The 23,171-nt window shown below is 39.7% G+C and overlaps 1 protein-coding gene across 1 annotated transcript; it reads left to right on the top strand.

The window, feature by feature from the left end:
• The first annotated feature begins 13,914 nt into the window (after positions 1-13,914).
• On the top strand, positions 13,915-21,451 carry LOC115751313 (pleiotropic drug resistance protein 1-like). The gene is made up of 24 exons (XM_030689168.2): positions 13,915-14,418; positions 14,735-14,855; positions 14,964-15,052; positions 15,441-15,525; positions 15,642-15,801; positions 15,914-15,990; positions 16,189-16,242; positions 16,324-16,414; positions 16,484-16,785; positions 16,889-17,170; positions 17,255-17,571; positions 17,667-17,827; positions 17,920-18,023; positions 18,117-18,279; positions 18,361-18,477; positions 18,615-18,748; positions 18,878-19,210; positions 19,350-19,640; positions 19,730-19,813; positions 19,899-20,032; positions 20,124-20,351; positions 20,428-20,599; positions 20,702-20,956; positions 21,047-21,451. Exons 1-24 carry the CDS (start codon positions 14,096-14,098, stop codon positions 21,305-21,307), a joined length of 4,338 nt encoding a protein of 1,445 aa, XP_030545028.1. The 5' UTR covers positions 13,915-14,095; the 3' UTR covers positions 21,308-21,451.
• The last annotated feature ends 1,720 nt before the right edge of the window (positions 21,452-23,171 follow it).

The raw sequence follows: 23,171 nt of genomic DNA, 5'->3' as shown, positions 1-23,171 counted from the left end.
AGAATTCTATAGCCATATTGAATTTTAATTGTAGCAAAATTCAATATGGCTATAGTATAAATGTCGTGAACAATATACAAATTGACAATCGTATTAAAATTGAAATTAGACTAGTACCATCACGGATCTAAACAAAAATCGAATTGCAATAACAGTATTGAAAAGAAATGGAATCGATACAAATAATACCGAGGCTCGTGTTTGATACAGTTTCCTTAAAACAGATTCGTCCCCTCTAGTACGTGCTCGAGGTTTTGTGAACATCTGTCTCCCGGGATACAACGGCCGGCGGCGAAGAAGCAAGCACAACACTCCAAGGCTTTCGGCGAACCCGAATAAAGCGGAACCGAACACTATCGAAAACAATGCAAATGCCAAGAATGGAAAAAGAGAGAGAGGATTTTCAGACGAGTAAAAAATTTTGGATGGGAAGCCACCTACTTCTAGGGTCAGCGGGCGGCGTTTCGAAAATTGAATTATAACGGCCAATTAAATCTGCCGTTATTGTGTAACAACAGAATCAATTCAGCAGCCGTTTCAACATTAACATGCTAATGAATTATAACGACTGATTAAATCTGCCGTTATAATATTGATTTCGTAACGGCAATACCATTAATCTGCCGTTATAATATCGATTTCGGTAACCGTTACAAAAAATTATAACAATTTGAGTTGGAAAAATAAATCAGAAGGCAAAATTGGGCTTTTCGCGAGGTGGCCCACCTCTCGGTCTTGCATTCGTGTACGCGGGTCGTGCGCTCGCGCCCAAGTTTCAGCTCGTTGGGCCTCCGTCGGGGCCTGGGATTTGCACCCCCCTGCGCCCGTGCGCGAGGCATAGTACTTGTGTTGTGACATTTACCACTCAAAAGGAGGGTAACTATCTATAAAGCACTCTAAAGCCTTCTTTCTTTTCAATGTGGGACTAGTGTTTTTCCACTTCCCACTTCCAACTCAAGGGTGTTTTTTGAACATCAATTTCTCATTCATCCACCCTTCAATTTTGTCCCATATTTCCAACAATCCCCCACATGAATGAAAATTGTTTTAGTTTTGACTCTGTGATAGTGTTCAACAATTGAAACCCGCATAGGATAGGTAGGTGTTACCCTTTGAACCTTCCCTTATGAAAATGTATTTACTTTACTAGCTGTCCAGTAGATATGATGTCCTTGAACTGTCCTGTTTTCTCATGTAAATGAACCATACACTTCACACATGAATCATCTAAACGTTTGTTCGGTTCTCATGATTATGTTCGTTTTGGCCATGAACATCAACCTGGTTCTCAGAGAGTTTTTAAAGAATGTAGCCCTAAATAATTCTCCTTTGAAGCGGCCCCACTTCTCTCTCACATAGGTGATTACTTAATTTCGAGTAATTTGTTTACTCCACTTAAGAATCATTAAAGCAAAAAATTGCTATCATTTTCCTTACAATATCAACGATATTTTATAAGAATGGTTTTAGGGATAAACCCCCACAGTGACATCATTAAGTTTATATAATTAGGTTGTCCCTTTGAATCTAGATATTGGGATCTCCAATCAACTAGGTTGGGTTTCCTTTATATCAACTTATTCTTTCATGGGCTTCGATCCCATTCCTCTTGTCGATTTTTCAACTAACTCACTATTTAACCCTTTGGTTAGCAGATCCGCAATATTATCCTTTGACTTTACGTAGTTAATAGAGATAATTCCAGTTGAGAGTAGTTGTCTAATGGTATTATGTCTACGACGTATATGTCTAGACTTACCATTATACATGTTACTCTGTGCTCTTCCAATCGCAGATTGATTGTCACAATGTATACGGATTGGTGGCACAGGTTTTTGCCATTTTGGAATATCCTCTAAGAAATGGCGTAGCCATTCAGCCTCTTCACCACATTTATCCAAAGCCATAAATTCAGATTCCATTGTGGATCCGGCTATAACAGTTTGTTTACGGGATTTCCAAGATACAAATGCACCGGCTAATGTGAATATATATCCACTAGTAGATTTTGAGTCTTTTATATCGGATATCCAGTTCGCATCACTATATCCTTCTAGAACAGTTGGGTATCCGGTATAATGCGGGGCATGATTCCGAGTATACCGTAACTACCTAAGTACTCTCACTATTGCTTTCCAGTGATCAGCACTCGGATTGCTCGTATATCTACTCAATCTACTAACCGTATAGACAATATCCGGTCTAGTACAACTCATTAAGTACATTAGACTTCCAATAACTCTAGAGTACTCTACTTGAGAAATACCCTCTCCTTTATTCTTGGACAGATGAAGACTATTGTCTAATAGTGTTCTAGCAATACCAGAATCATTCATGTTGAATTTTTCAAGAATCTTGTCCACATAGTGTGACCGATTTAAAATAAGACCTTTTGACGTTCTTGTGATTTTAATTCCTAAAATCACATCAACAAGTCCCATATCTTTCATGTCAAATCTTGAATTCAACATATTCTTGGTAGATTTGATCGTTTTGTCATCGCTACCAACAATGAGTATGTCATCTACATAAAGACACAAAATGACATAGCCATTTTCCGTCTCTTTAATGTAGACACATTTATCACATTCATTGATCTTAAATCCATTGGTAATCATTGCATAATCAAACTTTTCATACCACTACTTTGGCGCTTGTTTTAGGCCATACAATGATTTCACCAATTTACGGACTTTCATTTCTTGCCCTGGAACCGTAAAACCCCGAGGTTGTTCCATGTAGATTTCTTCATCCAAATCACCATTTAGGAAAGCTGTTTTTACATCCATTTGATATACTTCTAGATTTCGCAATGCTGCAATTGCAAGTATCATCCCGATGGAGTTTATTCTCGTCACTGGAGAATAAGTATCAAAGTAATCTAAGCCATCTCGTTATGCATACCCTTTGATTACAAGTCCGGCTTTATACTTATCAATGGAGCCTTCTGGTTTCATTTTCCTTTTAAAGATCCATTTAGATCCTAAAGGTTTACAACCAGGAGGAAGATCCACTAGCTCCCAAGTATGATTCCGCAAAATAGAATCAACTTCACTTTTTATAGCTTCTTTCCATAGAGGTCCCTCGGAAGAATTCGCAGCTTACGCATAGTTTAATGGTTCATCTTCTAACAAATAAGTTAGAAAATCATTTCCAAATGATTTTTCCACTCTCGCTCTTTTGCTACATCTGGGTTCTAGTTCATGATCCGAATCATGACTTTTTCCATTCATAGTTTCATTCGTTCGTTTAGACGAACTTGATCCATCATTGGATTTGCAAGGAAATACATCTTCAAAGAATGATGCATTCCTAGATTCCATGATCGTATTCTTGTGTATATCTGGAATTTTCGATTCATGTACAAGAAATCGATATGCATTACCGTTATGTGCATAGCCTATAAAAATACTGCCCACCGTTTTAGGACATATCTTTATTTTCTTTGGTGTTGGAACAGCCACTTTTGCAAGACACCCCCACACTTGTAAGTATTTGTAGGATGGTCTCCTACCTTGCTATAGCTCATAAGGGGTTTTATCCTCTTTCTTTTGAGGTACCTTATTTAAAAGGTAATTGCTTGACAAAAATAGCTTCACCCCACATATTTTAAGGTAAACCTGAACTCGGTAATAACGCATTCATCATTTCTTTCAATGTGCGATTTTTACATTCAGCAACACCATTTGATTGAGGTGAGTAGGGCGCGGTTACTTCATGTGTAATTCCGTGTTGTGCACAGAATTCACCAATTGGTACTTCATACTCACCACCTCTATCACTTCTCAATCTTTTAATTTTCTTGTTAAGTTGATTTTCAACTTCATTCTTATAGAGAACAAATTTCTCTAAGGCTTCATCTTTGCTTTTAAGCAAATACACATAGCAGTATTTCGTGCTATCATCGATAAAAGTAATAAAGTATTTATTACCACCTCTTGCTTGCATGAATTTCAAATCGCAAACATCACTATGAATTAATTCAAGGGGTTCGGTGTTTCTTTCAATTGTTTGAAACGATGATCTGGATAATTTTGCCTCAACACAAATTTCACATTTATGTTTTAAATCAATTTGGAATGAGGGTATATGTTCCAAGTTAATTAATCTACGCAATGTATCATAATTAATGTGTCCTAGTCTACCATGCCATAAATTGGAAGACTCAAGCAAATAAACGAAAGACTTATTATCTTTATTGATAATTGTCATTACATTGAGCTTAAAAAACCCATCGGATACATATCCCTTCCCCACATACATTCCGGATTTAGACAAACTAACTTTGTCTGACTCGAACACCATACGAAATCCATGCTTGTTCAACAGAGACCCGGAGACCAGGTTCTTTCGAATTTCCGGCACATATAGGACATTATTCAGAATCGGCTCTTTTCCGGATGTCGTCTTCAGCGGTACCTTCCCTTGGCCTTCGACAGCAAAAGAGGTAGAGTTTCCCATGAAAATTTTCTCCCCAATAATTGGTTCGAGAGTTGTGAACGGGTCCTTATTGGAGCATACGTCCCTAGTGGCACCGGTGTCAATCCACCATTCCTTCCGATTGGACCCAACCAAGTTCACTTCAGAAACCATTGCAGAGAGGTTTATATCTTACACGTCTTGAGCAATGTCATTCACCATATTTGTCTCATAACTCTTCTTCTTTGGAAATCTACAATCCACAGATCTATGACCCATCTTGCCACAGTTGAAGCATTTTCCTTGAAACTTGTTCTTGGAAACTCCTCCTTTTGGTCCCAACTTTGGCTTGGCAATCTTCTTGTTCTTGGGGCCATGCCCGTGCTCCACAACATTCGCTTTAGCCATAGTAGGATTGAACCTTTTGCGTTTAGAACCTCTGTTGTCTTCTTCGATTCGAAGTCTAACAATCAGCTCCTCTAGGTTCATTTCCTTTCTCTTGTGCTTGAGGTAGTTCTTGAAATCCTTCCACCCAGGAGGTAGCTTCTCAATAATAGAAGCTACTTGGAAGGTTTCACTCAAGATCATGCCTTCAGCCTGAGTCTCATGCAAGATCACTTGAATTTCTTGCACTTGACTGATCACAGTCTTAGAATCCACCATCTTATAATCAAGGAATCGACCGACAACAAATTTCTTTGCTCCAGCATCCTCTGTTTTATATTTCCGGTCCAAGGATTCCCATAACTCCTTTGCTGTTTTTATTGCACAATAGACATTGTACAATGAGTCATGTAAACCGTTCATGACATAGTTCATACATAGGAAATCAGAGTGCTTCCAGGCCTCAACGGCGTTGAAGGCTTGCTTATCTGTTTGTCCCTCGGATAGCTTATGAGCTTTCTCGGTCAAGAATCTCGCAAGATTCAAGGTTGTTAAGTAAAACAGCATCTTTTGCTGCCACCTTTTAAAGTTCGATCCGTTGAACTTTTCGGGTTTCTCACCATGGTGGACGAAAACCACAGGCGGGGCAGAGGATGATCCAGGCAATTGGACAGGCAAGGCGGAGACAGTACTTTGGTTGATGTTGTCGGCAGGCACATCAACAACTTCGTTTCCAGTAGCCATTTGAATTTCAAGTACGAATATGTTTTAAGATTGTAGCAAAATTCAATATGGCTATAGTATAAATGTCGTGAACAATATACAAATTGACAATTGTATTAAAATTGAAATTAGACTAGTACCATCACAGATCCGAACAAAAATCGAATTGCAATAACAATATTGAAAAGAAATGGAATCGATACAAATAATACCGAGGCCTGTGTTTGACACGGTTTCCTTAAAACAGATTTGTCCCCTCTAGTACGTTCTCGAGGTTTCGTGAACGTCTGTCTCCCAGGATACAACGGTTGGCGGCGAAGAAGCAAGCACAACACTCCAAGGCTTTCGGCGAACCCGAACAAAGCGGAACCGAACACTATCGAAAACAATGCAAATGCCAAGAATGGAAAAAGAGTGAGAGGATTTTCAGACGAGTAAAAAATTTTGGATGGGAAGCCACCTACTTCTAGGGTCAACGGGGGGCGTTTCAAAAATTGAATTATAACGGCCAATTAAATCTGCCGTTATTGTGTAACAACGAAATCAATTCAGCAGCCGTTTCAACATTAACATGCTAATGAATTATAACAGCTGATTAAATCTGCCATTATAAAATTAATTGTCGTTATAATATCGATTTCGGTAACCGAAGGCAAAATTGGGCTTTTCGTGAGGCCCACCTCTCGGTCTTGCACTCGTGTACGCAGGTCGTGCGCTCACGCCCAAGTTTCAGCTCGTTGGGCCTCCGTCGGGGCCTGGGATTTGCACCCCCTACGCCCGTACGCGAGGCATAGTACTTGTGTTGTGACAGTTACCACTCAAAAGGAGGGTAACTATCTATAAAGCACTCTAAAGCCTTCTTTCTTTTCAATGTGGGACTAGTGTTTTTCCACTTCCCACTTCCAACTCAAGGGTGTTCTTTGAGCATCAATTTTTCATTCATCCACCCTTCAATTTGTCCCATATTTCCAACAATTTCCTCCCATGCTGTTAAAAGTAATCGCTCTAGTTTTGATGAGAGTTGCTCTGGTTTTGGTACTAAAAATAATTGCTCTGGTTTTGGCAAAGGCAAAGGCAAACGTCGCAATAATAAATTTTATTGTGATCATTGTGATAAGGATGGTCACTCTAAGGACCATTGTTGTTAACCGTGTCATCATCTTCGCCCTTATAAGGATAAAGGGGGGGGATACCAAGATTGCAGCTCATACTCAAGGATCAACATCCGACTTCCAAGCTTCTTTGAATAAAATTGCTCTTCAACTATAGCATCTTATCCAAGCCGGTGGCACAACATCTTTTGTTTCTGATTTTAGCAATCCGGCTCAATCTAGTAATTCCCTAGCTCTTATGGCTCTGTCTCCAAAAAATTCTTTTATTGTTGATTACGGTACTACCGGCCATATGTGCAACACTTCTTATGGACTATCTAATTTTTGTGTCGTTGATGAGAGTTCTTATGCTCCGATTATTGTGGCCAATGGAACTCAAGTTTCAATTAAAGGACAGGGCACTGTCAATTTATTTTCTTGTGCTTGTGATGTGTTATTTGTGCCAGCTTTATCTTCAAATTTGTTATCTATCAATAAACTTACCGAAGAATTGGATTGCAATGTTATTTTTTCCCATCAAAAGGTAGTGTTCCAGGATAGACTCACAGGGAAGACAACTAGTGAAGGCCATTGTTAGCAAGGTCTCTATGTGGTTGATTTTCCGAGTAAGGCTTCGGTTGCAAGGAAGAATAAGGAGGCTATTTCGCAACTCTAGCATTTGCGCATGGGCCACTCGTCAGATAATGTGTTGCATAGTTTGAATTCTGAATTCTCTTGATTCAAGTAATTGTGAAACTTGTCATTATTCTAAGCAGCATAAACTGCCTTTTACTTCTAGCTCACATGTTTCACATGAAGTAGTTGAATTAGTATATTATGATGTTTGGGGTAATGCTCCTAAGGATTTACGTCATGACTTCAAATATTTTGTTACTTTTATTGATGATAAGTCTCGTACCATTTGGTTTTATTTGTTGACCTCTAAGAGTGAAGTGTTGAAAGTATTCCGAGATTTTTGTGGTATGGTTCACACTCAATATAGTTGCCACATCAAGATTCTCCGAACTGATGTGGGAACGAATAGATAAATCATATTTTTGCATTATTTCCGAAGGCTTTAGGAATTATTCATCAAACCTTTCTTATGGTCGCACGACAGCTTTTTGTCGAAGGAGCCGCACGAGTGAATAGAAAAGGAAATTTTTTGAAGAAACCAACTTTTTTTCCAGGCTTACTAATCTGTGCCTCCTTCAATGTCATCCCTCCACGTTCCCGTTCGGAAGGGCGTCTGTGTTCCTGCACAAAAATTGAAAAAATGAATAACAAATTACACGCCCAGAAAGCAGATAGGGCGGTGGAACTCCTTCCAACGACTCAATTAGTGCTGTTATCTCGGCCACACTATGGACGACTAATCTGAATCTGTTGATGTACCCTCGAGAAGAGTAAGCTTCTCCAGCTTCGACTTGGAGCACGATTCTTTCTGCTTCAGCAACAACTCTGAGACAGATATCACATTCCGGGTACCTCTAGGCTGTTCTCCTCGCATTTGCATGCGCTCGGCTGAGCTCGGCAAGGCGAGCCCTTCGCCGTTCGGAAATTTCGACAAGCCTGGTGAGAATAGAGGGATGGTGATGGGCCATGAGTTTTTGAAAAGAGGAAAATATGGTGATGTGATTTTCAGTTAGAAGTAGATGGAGATTTTGTTTATTAATATCTTAAGCCGACATTGCTCACCGAATGGTCTAGTCAGCATCTAAAGTATAAACGATAATGTTAAATGCATTTGCCTCAAATAAGAACCCTAAATCACTCAATTGGAAGACAACCCTCAATTTCCAATCCTAACCGGCCATTGAATTCAAATTCACGTCTTATTTCGGTTTACCCCCAAAATTAGCAACTCAAACTTGCAAATAGATGACAGGAACCTTAGCAATGGCTCAAATTCGTCTCAACAAAGTAGAACATCCCCAATTTTACCCTCCCAACCCCAATTTTTCCCCTACGAGCCCTAAATTTTCCCTTACGAGCCGTAATTTCCCCTCCAATGGAGTGGCATAAAGAGAAAAATTCATCTTACTGAGTGCGAGCGACGACGAGTGACATTGACCGAGCAACACGAGCAAGTGACAAGGAGAGTGTGGGACAAGGCCGACCTATTTACTTCATTTTGAACATCATCTCTGCTAAGCACGTCCACATCGACTAGGTTTCACTTTTTAATGAAAATCTAATCTATATTCAATGCATGGATTCTAATCTAAATGCAACGACATATATAAATGCAAGATATCCTAAGAATGCATTGAGTGAAACTAAACTACATGACTAACCTAATCGCATGCAATTTAGTAAAATTAATCCTAACATGCAATGTACATGATGAATTAATTAAACTAAACATGCAATTCTAAATGACATGATAAATGTGACATGTAGTGCATGATGACATGGCATGGATGACATTTTTTTTTTTGTGATTTCGGAAATTAATTATGACCCAAAATAAACCATGACAATAATAATTTTCTTATACATTTTAGGGCTTAAAATTGACCTAAACCCTAACCTATTAGATAGACTGTTTTGGGTATAGTAATCTGTTCTATACATGCATATTCTAACCTAGAATTCAATTTTTGTCTAAACTATTCTAGAAATCTTTCCAACATGCAAAGATTATCTAAACGATTCTATATTAGAATGACATGCAAAGCTATCTAGACCGACATGCAGTCGCAATCTATGAGGGAATTCATCTACGGGCAGGGTCCTTTAGAAATTTGAGAACGTGGGATCAAACATTCCACAAATAACAATCCACATCAAATCAATCCAGATGTGAAAAGTGGATGCAGTTAAATTGGATGTTGCGCGATTTGTTTTAAATTCGAGAATTGATCTAATGGGAATGATTTGAGACCTTGCTGGACGGCCACCGCTGTGCTGCTCGTGGGTCGGCCAAGAAGTAGGAAGTCGCCGTGGTAGCTCAACATTTAAGACCCTGCTGGACCCACGGAGATGCTGATTTTGCTGGCTTCGGGGCGTGTTTGATGCAAATGGAATCGTGTTGGAATTGTCGAGGCTTCGTGGCATCAACCCACCCACCAAATGAAAATTAGCTGAACGTGAAGCACGTGACCCCAAGGAAATTGGAGAAATTTCTGTGGCTTTTCTCGACGTCCTCTCTCCATGTCTGCCTCCATGAATTGCGAGACAGAATGTGTAATTTATATTGAATCATGTAGGTCTAATTCTCACGTAAATGGCTAGATTTCGGCTATATTAAGGACTCTGACGATCTAATGAGATCAGTTAGGCTTAAAACTTTCAATTCCAACCCCAATTGCCTAAGCTCGAGGTTAGAACTTCCTACCATTTTCGGCTAGCATAATATGCAATGGACTTGGGCCGAATTCGATGATTGAGTTCGGAACAATCTGCCTCCCGTCCGATTAATATGCAATGAATGCCGCAACAGTTAAATACAATGAATGCAACATACAAATTAAGTATTTTTGTTGGGACCCCAGAAGCGGTCCCTAATTTTTCTATGCAATATATGCCTAATGGGAATTTAAAATTTAGGTGTCACCATTGTCGTGCACCACTCTTGACATTTCTAGCGTCCTTATGTCCAATTCATTATCTCTTGGCATGCTTCATAACTCATAAGTCATAATTATCGTTCGAGTTGTTTGTTTTTCCTTATAACAAAAACGTTTTAGGCGGAAGCGAGATTACTCAAATTTCAAGATAAGGGCATGCCCTTGCATCTCGCTTATTAACTAGAAAGATCGCAAGCGGCGAGAATCGAACCGAAACATATGATCGGCTCAAAGTGTCCGATCCTTACCAGCTAAGCCAACAACCGCGGTCTTGTCTCTGAGTTATTTTGAATTCCCGGGCGAGCAAGTGTTCCTGTTCTTGACCAAAATGCGTTTTCACATGTTGAGAAGATTAAAAGGCTTGGTGCAGCCGATTCAGATCAAGACTTTTCTTCTCGTTCTTTATTGTTGCTTCTTCCCTCCGGAGAAGCGCGGCGACCCCATGCATAGAATCTTTGCAGATGACGATAGGCATCACGTTCGGCACCGTTGCCCATTGGACCTTGCAGATGACGACACGCATGACGTTTTGGCAACACAGAACCTTCCTCGCCACGTGGCGCTATCCTGTCTGGCTAATTTGCATGTGTTGCTTTCTGGAAAATTAAGAGGGGCAGAACTCCTAATACTAAGTTGTTAATTGCAATTTCATTACATAGGCATCCTACGTTTGTGTCTCTGGCGCCATTTTGCTTATCAAAAGCTCTGTTTATTTTGTAGAAAATGAATGATTTAAAAAATATTTTCATAAAAATGATCGCGAAAATTGCTTACATAATATATGAACAAAAGATATTTTAAATATTTAATTATAAATTGTTATTGATGATGAAAATATTTTTTTTTATTGATTCACTATTTTAAATGGAATAAGTGATCAATTTTAAGGAAATATTTTTCAAATCATTTATTTTTCACGAAACAAACATAGCTTTAGTAGTTATTAAGTTTAATTTTCTTATTGTCAACTGCATAAAATACGATCTTTGTTGTGCTTCTTTCAGTCCAAATTATTTTCTATAACAGCATAGTTGCGAGAACAGCTTGAACTTTTCTAGAAACTTTTGTAATACTTGGTTGGTGGACACTAATTGAAGGTAGTCACGAATTGTAAAAGTGTTGAACACATTAGAGGACGCGAAAATGACATTTGCGACCTGGTCAGACACGAAGATGCAAATCATCTCTAAAACACGAGACGTAAGATTTCGCAGAAAATTCTTCCGTAAAGAAGAAAGTAGTATTATCTTTAACAAAACATGCGTACAGAAATACGTCTTACAAATCTCGCAGGTTCAATTCAACCTGAGTTTTGATCAATCAGTTCAAGTGTTTTGGGAATTCATATCTTTATGGTGCGTTTGTTTCGCGGAAAGCTAATGTTTCGAAACTTGTTTTTCTGAAAAATGGTCGTCTATATCGCTCACAGAGATAAATGAACGAAAAATATTTCCATCATCTGTGAAGATGATTACACATAATTTGTTATCAACGATGAAAACATTTTTCATCGACTAACTATTTCAAGCGAAATACGAAATTATTTTTACGAAAATACTTTCAAAATCGTTCATTTTTCGAGAAACAAATAGAGCCGTGTATGCATGTGTGTGTTATTGCCTTTTTTCGGCTGGACCATTGGAAATTTGACTTTTGTCATGACTTGAAAACTGAAAATTCAGAGTGACATGAAGATATTGAGATGCATATTCTCACATATACTTCTCAGCATATCTGTGATCTAGAATACATAGTAGTCATTTGAGAAGACTTCGAAAGACAGAATCTTACCAGCCTTTGACAAGTGAGCCAGTTGAAATAGTCGTTTCTTTATTTTCAAAGTTTGAAACGGGAAAAGGAGCACTAGTGCTATTACAACGAAACGACAACGTCGTGCCAACGTTGGCAAAACTTACTTTTGTCTACACTCGTCAAGAAAATTTTGGATATGTCAACCATTTCCAATCTCATTGACAGGGATAAATAAGAATGAATATTTTTCGTTTTGGAATTGGACTTTCAGGGAAGAAGAGTTTCTTATTGCCCCGCCAATATATTTTTCTTTTCCATTTTCTTTCATACCTTTTAATTGTCCGTAGTTTAAACGTTATTTTTTTGAAGGACTCTACCCTCTCTTTTTCTCTCTTGTAACTCCTGATTCACATTGAAATTTCACGACTCCCTGTAACTCTCTTATTCACGTTGAGGCATCACGATAATGACGAGAGAGTCGAAGCTCATTTTCTTCCGTAACTCTTTGATTCACGTCGAAGCTTTAGAAAGCAGCCAGAAAATTGAAACTCCTTCTCCTTCGTAAAACTCCGATTCACATCGAACTTCATGAAAGCAGCGAAAGAGTGGAAGCAAGATGTTTTTTGAGATCGCGAATGTGAATGATCAAACTTTCTCTCTCTTACTAAATCCGGCATTCTTTAGTTGATTTATCTCATCGTATCGGGAACCTGTTTACATTTCTTGTCATAGTCAATTCTATGGCTTTGGAAGACTACGACAACCTCTTTTTGGTAGTTAGAGCGTGTTTGGCAACATTTCCTTTCCGGGAAAATTTTCTAACTAGCAATGATTTTTTCTAATTCTATTCTCGAGAATAGTTTTTGAGCAGAAAAATACATTTAGTAACTGAACAAAATTCTTATTCTCGAAATAGAAAAAGAAAAATAATGTGTTTGGTATGACTCCAAAAATCTCTACTCCAAATTTTTTCAATCTAACTATAAAAACGTCGGTGGAGGCAGCACAGACCGGCAAGCTGCGATGGCGACAGCAAACTCGTGTTAGTAAAGATGGGCATTGAGTTACGGTGAGCTTGTTTTCCTAAAATGATATTATTTCTGATTTCATTCCTAGGAACAAAGAAGCTACTTTCCTATATTACTTTTTAAAGTTCCCGGGAACAACAAATCAATTTAGATTTCTAAATGAGTTTCCATTCTTTTTTTGTTCATGGGAACAAAAAGAACAGAATAAACATAGAATCGAAACATTACTAAACGTGCTCTTAAAGTTTGGATCATACAATAATTCTGAATTTATTGTTGCAAGTTTCTCCATTGCATTTCGATTTCTTTAGCAGGGAATCGTGAGAAATTTTTATTATTTTGATTTGTGCATTTATGCTGCTATTGTAGTTTCTACCTAAAAAGTAACGAGATAGAATATGAAAATATCAGCTCTGTTACTACATTCATTAATAGCGAAGTTTCTGAATTTTGTAGCCCACCTTACTTGAAATCTAGACAACCAAATACGATCTTATGGGATAATTTAACGAAGATAACTTTACAGTTACCCCAAAGATCCCAATCATTTGTTTGACCTTTTTTAATAAAAAAAGATATTTCTTTTCGTTCGTATACTCACATTTTTTTTCTAACTAAATTCCCTTACTTTTAATTTGCCTGGTCAAGACGTTCTACTTTCACGGATATTCTAATTAAGTCCCTTCAACACCAAATCCAATTGAGTTTGGCCATCGCACCATGCAAAGTGGGGTGCGAATAAAATGCGAAAGTCGAAGGATTTAATTAGACAAATTGAAAATATAGAATTTCAATCGAAATTAGCATAAATATTTAAAAGAAAAATGAGTTTTTAACTTCTTTGTTTTTTTCCAACCCGGGAAAATATTTAAAGTCAACCATTCAGATGCCGCCCTGTGGGGCGTAACACGCACAATCTCTCTATATAAACTCCATTTTCACGTCTCTCTCTCTTGCTCACGAGCTCGATCCAAAAGAGCAACTTTTCATACACGAAGCTCAAGCGCACATCAGCAGTAAACAGAGCACAAAACGCTGTCACCTACCTCTTCCTCTTCTTCTTCCTTCTGCCTCTTGTGCTTTGAAAAACAGAGCAAGAGCAACGCTTTAGCAGGCACCCTCATCCATGGATGGAGGAGATATATACAGCGCGGGCAACAGCCTGCGCGCGACCAGCTCCAGCATGTGGAGGAACCCCACAACGAGGATGGACGTGTTCTCGAGGTCTTCGCACGACGAGGACGACGAAGAAGCTCTGAGGTGGGCTGCTCTCGAGAAGCTCCCCACCTTCGAACGTCTCCGGAAAGGGGTTCTGACGGTCTCGCAGGGTGGCGGCGCTAACGAGATCGACATCCACAACCTGGGTTTTCATGAGAGGAGGAATTTGTTGGAGAGGGTCACTGAGGACAATGAAGGCTTCTTGCGGAAGCTCAGGAACCGCATTGACAGGTACAGTCTCTGTTTGCTCTGGTTTTTGGAACCTCTGTTTGTGGGGTTTCTGAGAAAAGAGAAAATGGTCACCAAATTTGCCACGTTTCTTGGCAGTGGAGTCTGTTTGGTTCCCAGAGGAAAATATTACCAAGGAAAATCCTTATCACGTTAGAACATCTCCTGTTAGTGAAAATTTTCTCGTCCAGAATGGTGGGAATTGTTCTTTCATGTTTTGTTTTGTTTTTTCCCGAGAAAGTTTTCCCGGTATTCTCAAGATGTTATTTTTTTTCTTTTTGGATTTGAATAATTGTGGTTGTGGTGAATCTGGTTGCAGAGTTGGAATTAATGTTGCTACAATCGAAGTCAGATTTGAGCATTTGAACGTGGAGGCAGAGGCTCACGAAGGAAGCAGAGCTTTGCCCACCTTCATTAATTTCTGCACTAATATTCTAGAGGTAAGCTAGCAACCACCTAAAATGATATTCATGTAAATTGCTTGGGTGTTCTGATTGGTTTCTTTGTTTAACCTTTGCTTCTCTTTTTGTTTCTTTCCCCCCCTGAAGGGCTTGTTCAATTTTCTGCACATACTTCCTAGTAGAAAGAAGCACTTGAATATCCTTCGGGATGTCAGTGGGATCATCAAACCTGGCAGGTGAGCAAATCAAACCAACTCAAAACTCAGTTCTTTAAGCCTCCAAATTGCATTGAACTGAACTTAGTTTTATCCCAGCACGTGTGATTTGGTTTTCATCTCCAAGCTTGGTGCTGTGTTCTATAAATGCATTCCATGTCGTGTAATTATGCAAAGCTGTCAACTAGAAATTGTCACGTTCTTGTTGGAAAGAAGTTTTCAACATGTTGATTGGATTACGGCTTTAAATTCGTTTTGGAACTAGTATATTTCCTTTCTTTCAATGAGAAAAAAATCGAACTGAACTGAATCTGGATTCTGTCTCTTTCCCTTGATCGAAAGGACGAAAAATTAGCTTTACTTTTCTTTTCTGGCAAGGTTCTTCTCATTTGGATGGACAATATTGCAGGATGACTTTGCTTTTGGGTCCACCTAGCTCCGGGAAGAGCACACTCCTGTTAGCTTTGGCCGGCAAGCTCGATCCTGAACTAAAGGTTTATGCAAGTCACCTTTCATTTGATTTAAGCCCTTCTTTTGTGGATTTTCAACTTTTATATGATACATCAAAATATCATCCAACTACACTGAAAGAGTGAAAATTGTTCCTCAGACCACAGGAAGGGTAACTTACAACGGACATGGCTTGAATGAGTTTGTGCCCCAAAGAACTGCGGCTTACATAAGTCAACACGATCTTCACATAGGAGAAATGACAGTTAGAGAAACTTTGGCCTTCTCTGCAAGATGTCAGGGTGTTGGATCACGATACGGTTAGCGAATTTGAATTGATACTTCTTTTTATGATGCCATATTTGAGTTTGACTTAGAATTTTTCTTTTCTTTTCGGATGAGAAACGCTGATTCTTTTGGCGGCATTTGCAGATATGTTGTCAGAGTTGTCGAGAAGAGAGAAAGCAGCAAATATAAAACCAGACCCGGATCTTGATATCTTCATGAAGGTAGTTAAACAAGAAGAGCTTAGAGTTGTTTTTCGTTTTTCCAAGTAAATAAGGAAATGAATTAAGTATTCCCTAAGAAGAAACTGATGAGAAAGTAATGGTTTTGAGTCGGACTCCAGCAAGCAGTTACTGTGTTTTTGAATTCTTAGACCAACGTGGGTGTCTGGATTTTCTAATGCAATAGTTCTAATTCCACAGGCAGCAGTAACAGAAGGTCAGGAGGCTAATGTTGTCACTGATTATATCCTCAAGGTAACTTTGACAAGAATCACCACAAAATCATGCAGTCACTCGACAAATAGCAGAACCTTAATGCATATGTTCTCTCCACAGATTTTAGGTCTGGAAATATGTGCTGATACAATGGTCGGAGATGAAATGGTGAGGGGTATTTCTGGAGGACAACGAAAGCGTGTGACCACAGGTTAGTACTAGAAGCATATCAAACTTTTAGTAACTGGAAATGTTCAATTTTCTGACCTGTAATTTCTAGGTGAGATGCTGGTTGGGCCTGCCGAGGTGTTGTTCATGGATGAGATATCTACTGGGCTCGATAGCTCGACGACATACCAGATAGTCAACACCCTGAAACAATTTATTCACATTCTTGATGGAACGGCCGTTATCTCTCTCCTCCAGCCAGCTCCGGAGACTTACGATCTGTTTGATGACATAATTCTCATATCTGATGGTCAGATCGTGTACCAGGGCCCACGTGAACTCGTCCTAGATTTCTTCGAGTCCATGGGATTCAAATGCCCTGGGAGAAAGGGTGTTGCCGATTTCTTGCAGGAAGTACGTAAAAATATGAATATTATGTTTCAGCAACTTTTAGAATATAATAAATATTCTCAGTAGGAAGTCTCTTGCAATAACGTACTTTTCTACCTTTCGATAGGTAACATCAAGAAAAGATCAGCATCAGTATTGGGCACGCAAAGACGAGCCTTACGCTTTTGTGACGGTTCGGGAATTTGCGGAGGCATTCCAGTCATTTCACGTGGGAAGAAAACTCGGAGATGAACTTTCCAAATCTTTTGATAAGAGCAAGAACCACCCGGCCGCTTTGACTACCAAAAGATTTGGTGTCAGAATGAAGGATTTGCTAAAAGCTTGCATTTCAAGAGAGTACTTGCTCATGAAAAGGAACTCCTTTGTCTACATCTTCAAGATCAGTCAGGTAAATACCAACTTCATTCTCGTTAAGTTCACTTCAACTATGAATTGTCTGATGCATTTAAACTGACATGACTCGTTTTATTAGCTCACAATGATGGCGATTATTGCGATGACCCTATTCTTACGGACTAAGATGCATCGGGACACCATTACTGATGGCGGAGTTTACATTGGTGCCTTGTTCTTCGCCGTGACTATGATCATGTTCAATGGAATGGCAGAGCTTTCAATGACCATAGCCAAGCTCCCAAGTTTCTACAAACAAAGAGACCTCCTCTTCTTTCCGGCCTGGGCATATGCTCTTCCAACATGGATCCTAAAGATCCCTATCACATTTGTGGAGGTTGCAGTTTGGGTGTTCATCACCTACTTCGTCATTGGATACGATCCAAATGTTGGAAGGTAAGAAAGAGCTGTGATCATTCTTTGGTGCTAAGGTGGAAATTCTAATCTCATTGTCCTGGTTGACACATTCAACTGTCTATGTTCTGTTACAGGTTGTTCAAGCAGTATCTGTTGCTTGTGTTTGTCAATCAGATGGCCTCTGGATTGTTTCGATTGATTGCGGCACTTGGGAGAAACATGATCGTCGCCAACACATTCGGGTCGTTTGCTTTGCTCGCTCTCTTTGCATTGGGCGGAGTCGTTCTTTCCCGAGGTATCACAAATACTAGAGTTCAACCTCTTTCTTTATTTGTTTGTAGCTTCTTTTTCATAGACAGTCCTAATCCTGTTTTCTTTGAATTGTAGAGGACGTAAAGAAATGGTGGATTTGGGGCTACTGGATATCTCCTTTAATGTATGGGCAGAACGCGATAGTCGTTAATGAGTTTTTAGGATCGAGTTGGGATAAGGTGAAGTCATCTAACTGCTTAATGAAAATATTTTGACCTTTCATACATACAAACCTCTGATTGACCGATTCCTCATGTTATTCCCTATAATAGATTGCCCCAAATTCAAGTTCGAATGAACCATTGGGAATTCAAGTTTTGAAGTCTCGCGGGTTCTTTACTGAAGCATACTGGTATTGGATAGGACTTGGGGCATTGTTTGGGTTCGTCATCCTCTTCAACTTTGGGTTTTCGGTGGCTCTGGATCTTCTCAACCGTAAGTGCCTTACGCTTTTCTTCTTGTCGAAGTTTCTGTCACGCAAGAGCTTGCCTACTCAAGCTTCATTTGATGATGCAGCCTTTGGCAAATCCCAGACAGTAAAATCAGATGATCCTGAGGGCGATGAGGGAGTAAATAGAATTGGAGGATCAATTCAGTTGCAATCTCAAGGCTCTAGTCAACAAAAGGGATCAGGTATGATGTCTTGATGGTTTATTTTCATTGTCCATCATTTAGCAGTAGTAGAGACCTCAAAGGGGTGAACAAAAGGCTTTGGTCCATCAGGGACTCTGTGTTACTTCTCTGCCTATCTTTTCTTTTGGGTCATGTAGGAAGGTCATCCAGGTCTACACACATGCGGCCTGAGACTGCCATTGCTGCCAATAGGAAAAGAGGAATGGTGCTCCCGTTTGAGCAGCACTCAATTACTTTCGATGAAATAACTTATTCAGTTGACATGCCACAGGTAAATGGTGTTAGGCTATGAAAAGTCTGAAGATAGTCCTTTCTCGGTATATCATCATAGTAGATCATAAGTGTTAAAGCTCGAATGTTCGTCCAAAGTATAACTGAGAGTTTGTTATTTATCTTGCAGGAAATGAAGAATCAAGGCATTCTCGAGGATAAATTGGCGCTTTTGAAAGGTGTAAGTGGTGCTTTTAGGCCAGGTGTTCTTACAGCTCTAATGGGCGTTAGCGGTGCTGGTAAAACTACTCTGATGGATGTGTTGGCTGGAAGAAAAACTGGAGGATACATCCAGGGGAACATAACAATTTCTGGGTACCCAAAGAATCAAGATACATTCGCTCGGATTTCCGGATATTGTGAACAAAACGACATCCATTCACCTCATGTTACTGTCTTCGAGTCCTTACTTTACTCGGCATGGCTGCGTTTGCCTCCTGGCGTGGACGACCAAACCAGAAAGGTTTGCATCTACCACCACAATATATCTCTACCAGGATTGCCTTCTTAACTCGAAACAAATTGTCGAAGTGCTTGCTGCTTAGTTGGTTTTCTAGTCTAATTGAGGATCAATCTAATTCAATGGAAACAAAATGTTGTAGCTGTTTGTTGAGGAAGTCATGGAGCTTGTGGAGCTAAATCCTCTGAGACAGGCCTTGGTCGGTTTACCTGGTGTGAATGGTCTATCCACCGAGCAACGCAAAAGGCTGACCATTGCGGTTGAACTAGTTGCAAACCCCTCCATCATTTTCATGGACGAACCAACCTCAGGGCTTGATGCAAGAGCTGCTGCTATTGTCATGAGAACAGTTAGGAATACAGTGGACACAGGAAGAACCGTCGTGTGCACAATTCACCAACCGAGCATTGATATATTCGAAGCTTTCGATGAGGTGCGTTATCTCAACACATTCAAAATGCGAAGAATCTCTTTGCAGCACACTCGAACTTAGAAGCTATTGCATTTTCACTTGTTCTGCAGCTTTTCTTAATGAAACGAGGGGGACAAGAGATATATGTCGGTCCTCTGGGTCGTCATTCTTCTCATCTAATAGAGTATTTTGAGGTACAGACTGTTTCCCGAACATAATCTGGCTTCGATTTTATTTTCCTTTTGCTATTTGAATCACCAAGGTATCTTCAAAATGAAGGGATTCCAAGGAGTTAGCAAAATCAAAGACGGCTACAATCCAGCAACTTGGATGCTCGAAGTTACAAGCCCGGCACAAGAACTTGCCTCGGGCGTCGATTTTTCCGAATTATACAAAAACTCAGATTTGTACAGGTCGGTCTACAGGATATATTGAGTTCCGACTTTTAGTCTTGCTATTGACCCGTAAAATGTTGATGGGAAATCACCTCTTCCTGATTTTCAGGAGAAACAAGGCTTTGATTGAAGAGTTGAGCATACCTCCTCCAAATTCTAGGAACCTCTATTTCCCAACTAAGTATTCCCAGTCAACTTTCACCCAATTAATGGCTTGCTTATGGAAGCAACATTGGTCTTACTGGCGGAATCCATCGTATACGGCCGTTCGGTTCCTCTTCACTATCTTCATCGCCTTAACGTTCGGGACTATGTTCTGGGACCTAGGCTCTAAAATGTAAGTTCTGCCTAGAATGTCAATCTCTGCCTCATCCATTCTCGAAGTCGTGTGTTTCTGAATGTTATGTTCGCAGCACCCAGAGTCAAGATTTGACCAATGCGATGGGATCTATGTATGCGGCCGTTGTCTTCCTCGGGGTCCAAAATGCGTCTTCTGTGCAGCCAGTTGTCGCAGTGGAGAGGACGGTTTTCTATAGAGAGCGAGCTGCAGGGATGTACTCGGCCCTACCATACGCTTTAGCACAGGTAAAATTGCTTCGAAGTGATTCCGAGCATGCTTATTCTAGCTAGTGTTATGCATGAATCAATATTGGAAAGTTGCTTATGTGATTCATTTTCATCTCGTAGGTTCTGATTGAAGTTCCTTATGTTCTCGTGCAAGCCATATCATACGGTGTCATAGTTTACGCTATGATTGGATTCGAATGGACCGTTGCGAAATTTTTCTGGTATCTGTTCTTCATGTGCTTCTCATTGCTGTATTTCACGTACTATGGTATGATGGCCGTGGGGATGACCCCGAATCACCACATCGCTTCCATCGTCTCTTCCGCATTCTACGCCATATGGAACCTCTTTTCCGGATTCATTGTGCCAAGGACTGTAAGTTCTAATCGCAACCTGTCGAATTTGATGTTTTCTGCTGTGTAATGCCTGACTCGTGAGCATCCTCATGACTTCCTAATTTAACAGAGGATGCCTATCTGGTGGAGATGGTACTATTGGGCATGCCCGGTTTCTTGGACTCTGTATGGACTGGTGGTCTCTCAGTTCGGTGATGTAAAGACCAGGCTCGACGACACGGGGGGCACGGTGGAAGAATACGTGAGAGATTACTTTGGCTTCCGACACGATTTCCTGGGCGTGATCGCCGCCGTGATGCTAGGATTCACGGTGCTCTTCGCATTCATTTTCGCCATTTCCATCAAGGTGTTCAATTTCCAGAGGCGGTAGACTTCGGCCATCACATCGATCCGCGAAACAAGCATGTTCCTGTCAGAAAATGTACTTTTTGTTTTCCTCTTTTGCTGTCAAATAATGTATAGGTAAATTGGCATCTAATTACAACAGCAAGTATATGAACTCTTTTGCTTTCCCCAGAAACTGTCTGGATCTTTTCAATCATAGATCAATCCTGTAATTACCATGGAAGGCCAGATCTCAAATGATCCAATCAGAAGCTTTATTATATAATGATGTTCGAGTTGGACACACTACAATAGGAGGCAAGATCTCATGAAATCCAATCAGAAATCAATCATTTTGTTCGTACTTTAGGCTCCGTTTATTTTAAGAAAAATAAATAATTTGAAAAATATTTTTCTAAAAATGATCGCTTATATTACTCACAAAAATGAATGAACAAAAAAGAAAATCATCGGGCACGAAGTAATGAGATATAAGTTGTTGTCCACAGTGTAAATGTGTTTTATTCACTAAGTATTTCAAGCAAAACAAGCCATCATTTTTAGAAAAATATATTTCAAATCATTCATATGCCGTGAAATAAAATAGAGCCTTAGAATGTAATTTACTGTGGAAGGCATGGTCGAAAGAGTAGGATAAGGAAATCTATCCTTCGCATTTTTCAAGAAAAAGGTGAAAATGAATCTCACGGATTTGTTCGGTGGAAAGACCAGAAAAGGACATTAAATTACTTGTCATGTAAGTATAACCTAAGGCTCAACTTATTTACCGAAAAACGAATAGCCTTGAAATAATCAATCGATGAAAAATATTTTTATAATTGATAACACTTATGTTCATTTTGATCAATTTAGTCTTAAACCTTTTGACGTTTTGCCAATATGATCCATCTAATCAATTTTAGCCAGAAATTGTTAATACGGATGCCGGCCATTCCTACATGGCACGACCTGCTCGAATGTGAACAAATTTTAACTATTATAGTACATTATCTTTAGCTCCATTTGTTTCGTCGAAAAATGAATCATTGGCGAAATATTTTTCTAAAAACGATCTCTCGTATCACTTGAAATAATTAGTTAGTAAAAAATGTTGTCATGAGCGATAACCATTTTTGTGTCTAGACATTTTCATGGACACAAATATAATGCGTTCTTGTGCTCGCAAGGCCCATCGAGCGCATCTCCCACAAAGGCTCCTCAAAACCACACTTGGGGAGTCAGCTTGCGTTTTCCGTTTCTTTGGCTCTCTTCTCTGAGCAGATGCTGTCCCAAAATTATCTCCTTTCGTTTTCCGATTTCGGGCTTATTGACTTAAGCATCGAAGGGCCCTCCCGAGGTCATTTGCTCGTGGTGTGCAGTTCGGCTCAGTCTGCAAAAAGAGTTCGAGCTAGCCTAGGAGAGCTCGAAGAAACCGTGTGTCATTCGATGCATGTATCAGATACACGCGAACGCTTTCAATTCGTGCATCATTATCTTGGAAAAACCGAAAAGTGCTCTAAGATTGAGCCCTTCACTTTGTTTGCACAACACAAAACTAATCAAAACCGTCTTTAGAATCTTAGGACTCACGGATTGGATTTGCCTTTGAGAAACTAGAGTCGACAATTGTCATGTCATGCATACTTCCTCCTTTTCCTAAACAGGATAGAGGCTGGACCTGCCTCTCTTTCTCTTGCTTGGCCAGTAATCTAAGGCTTGCTCCACTTTTGATTTCAGAGTAGTAATAGGGCACGTGCATTCATAGACATGAGCGAGAGAGCAAACAGGTACCTTAAAACAAAACCGTAAGAGCCATTTATAACATCAGAAATTAGCAAAAATGGAAACTTGTAGGGTATTTCATGATCCTTCACGTAATTGGGCATGTATAACGTCAAGGAGATAATATG

Source organism: Rhodamnia argentea, chromosome 1, assembly GCF_020921035.1.
Source record: "Rhodamnia argentea isolate NSW1041297 chromosome 1, ASM2092103v1, whole genome shotgun sequence".
NCBI classification, from domain to species: Eukaryota; Viridiplantae; Streptophyta; class Magnoliopsida; order Myrtales; family Myrtaceae; genus Rhodamnia; species Rhodamnia argentea.
This window is presented reverse-complemented; position numbering and strand designations above follow the sequence as displayed.

Coding starts and splice junctions, on each gene's coding strand:
- LOC115751313 (XM_030689168.2), top strand. CDS start 14,096: ATGGATGGAGGAGATATATACAGCGCGGGCAACAGCCTGCGCGCGACC. Junction 17,828..17,919: donor CGGAGTCGTTCTTTCCCGAG/GTATCACAAATA, acceptor TTTGAATTGTAG/AGGACGTAAAGAAATGGTGG. Junction 20,352..20,427: donor TGGGACCTAGGCTCTAAAAT/GTAAGTTCTGCC, acceptor TTATGTTCGCAG/CACCCAGAGTCAAGATTTGA.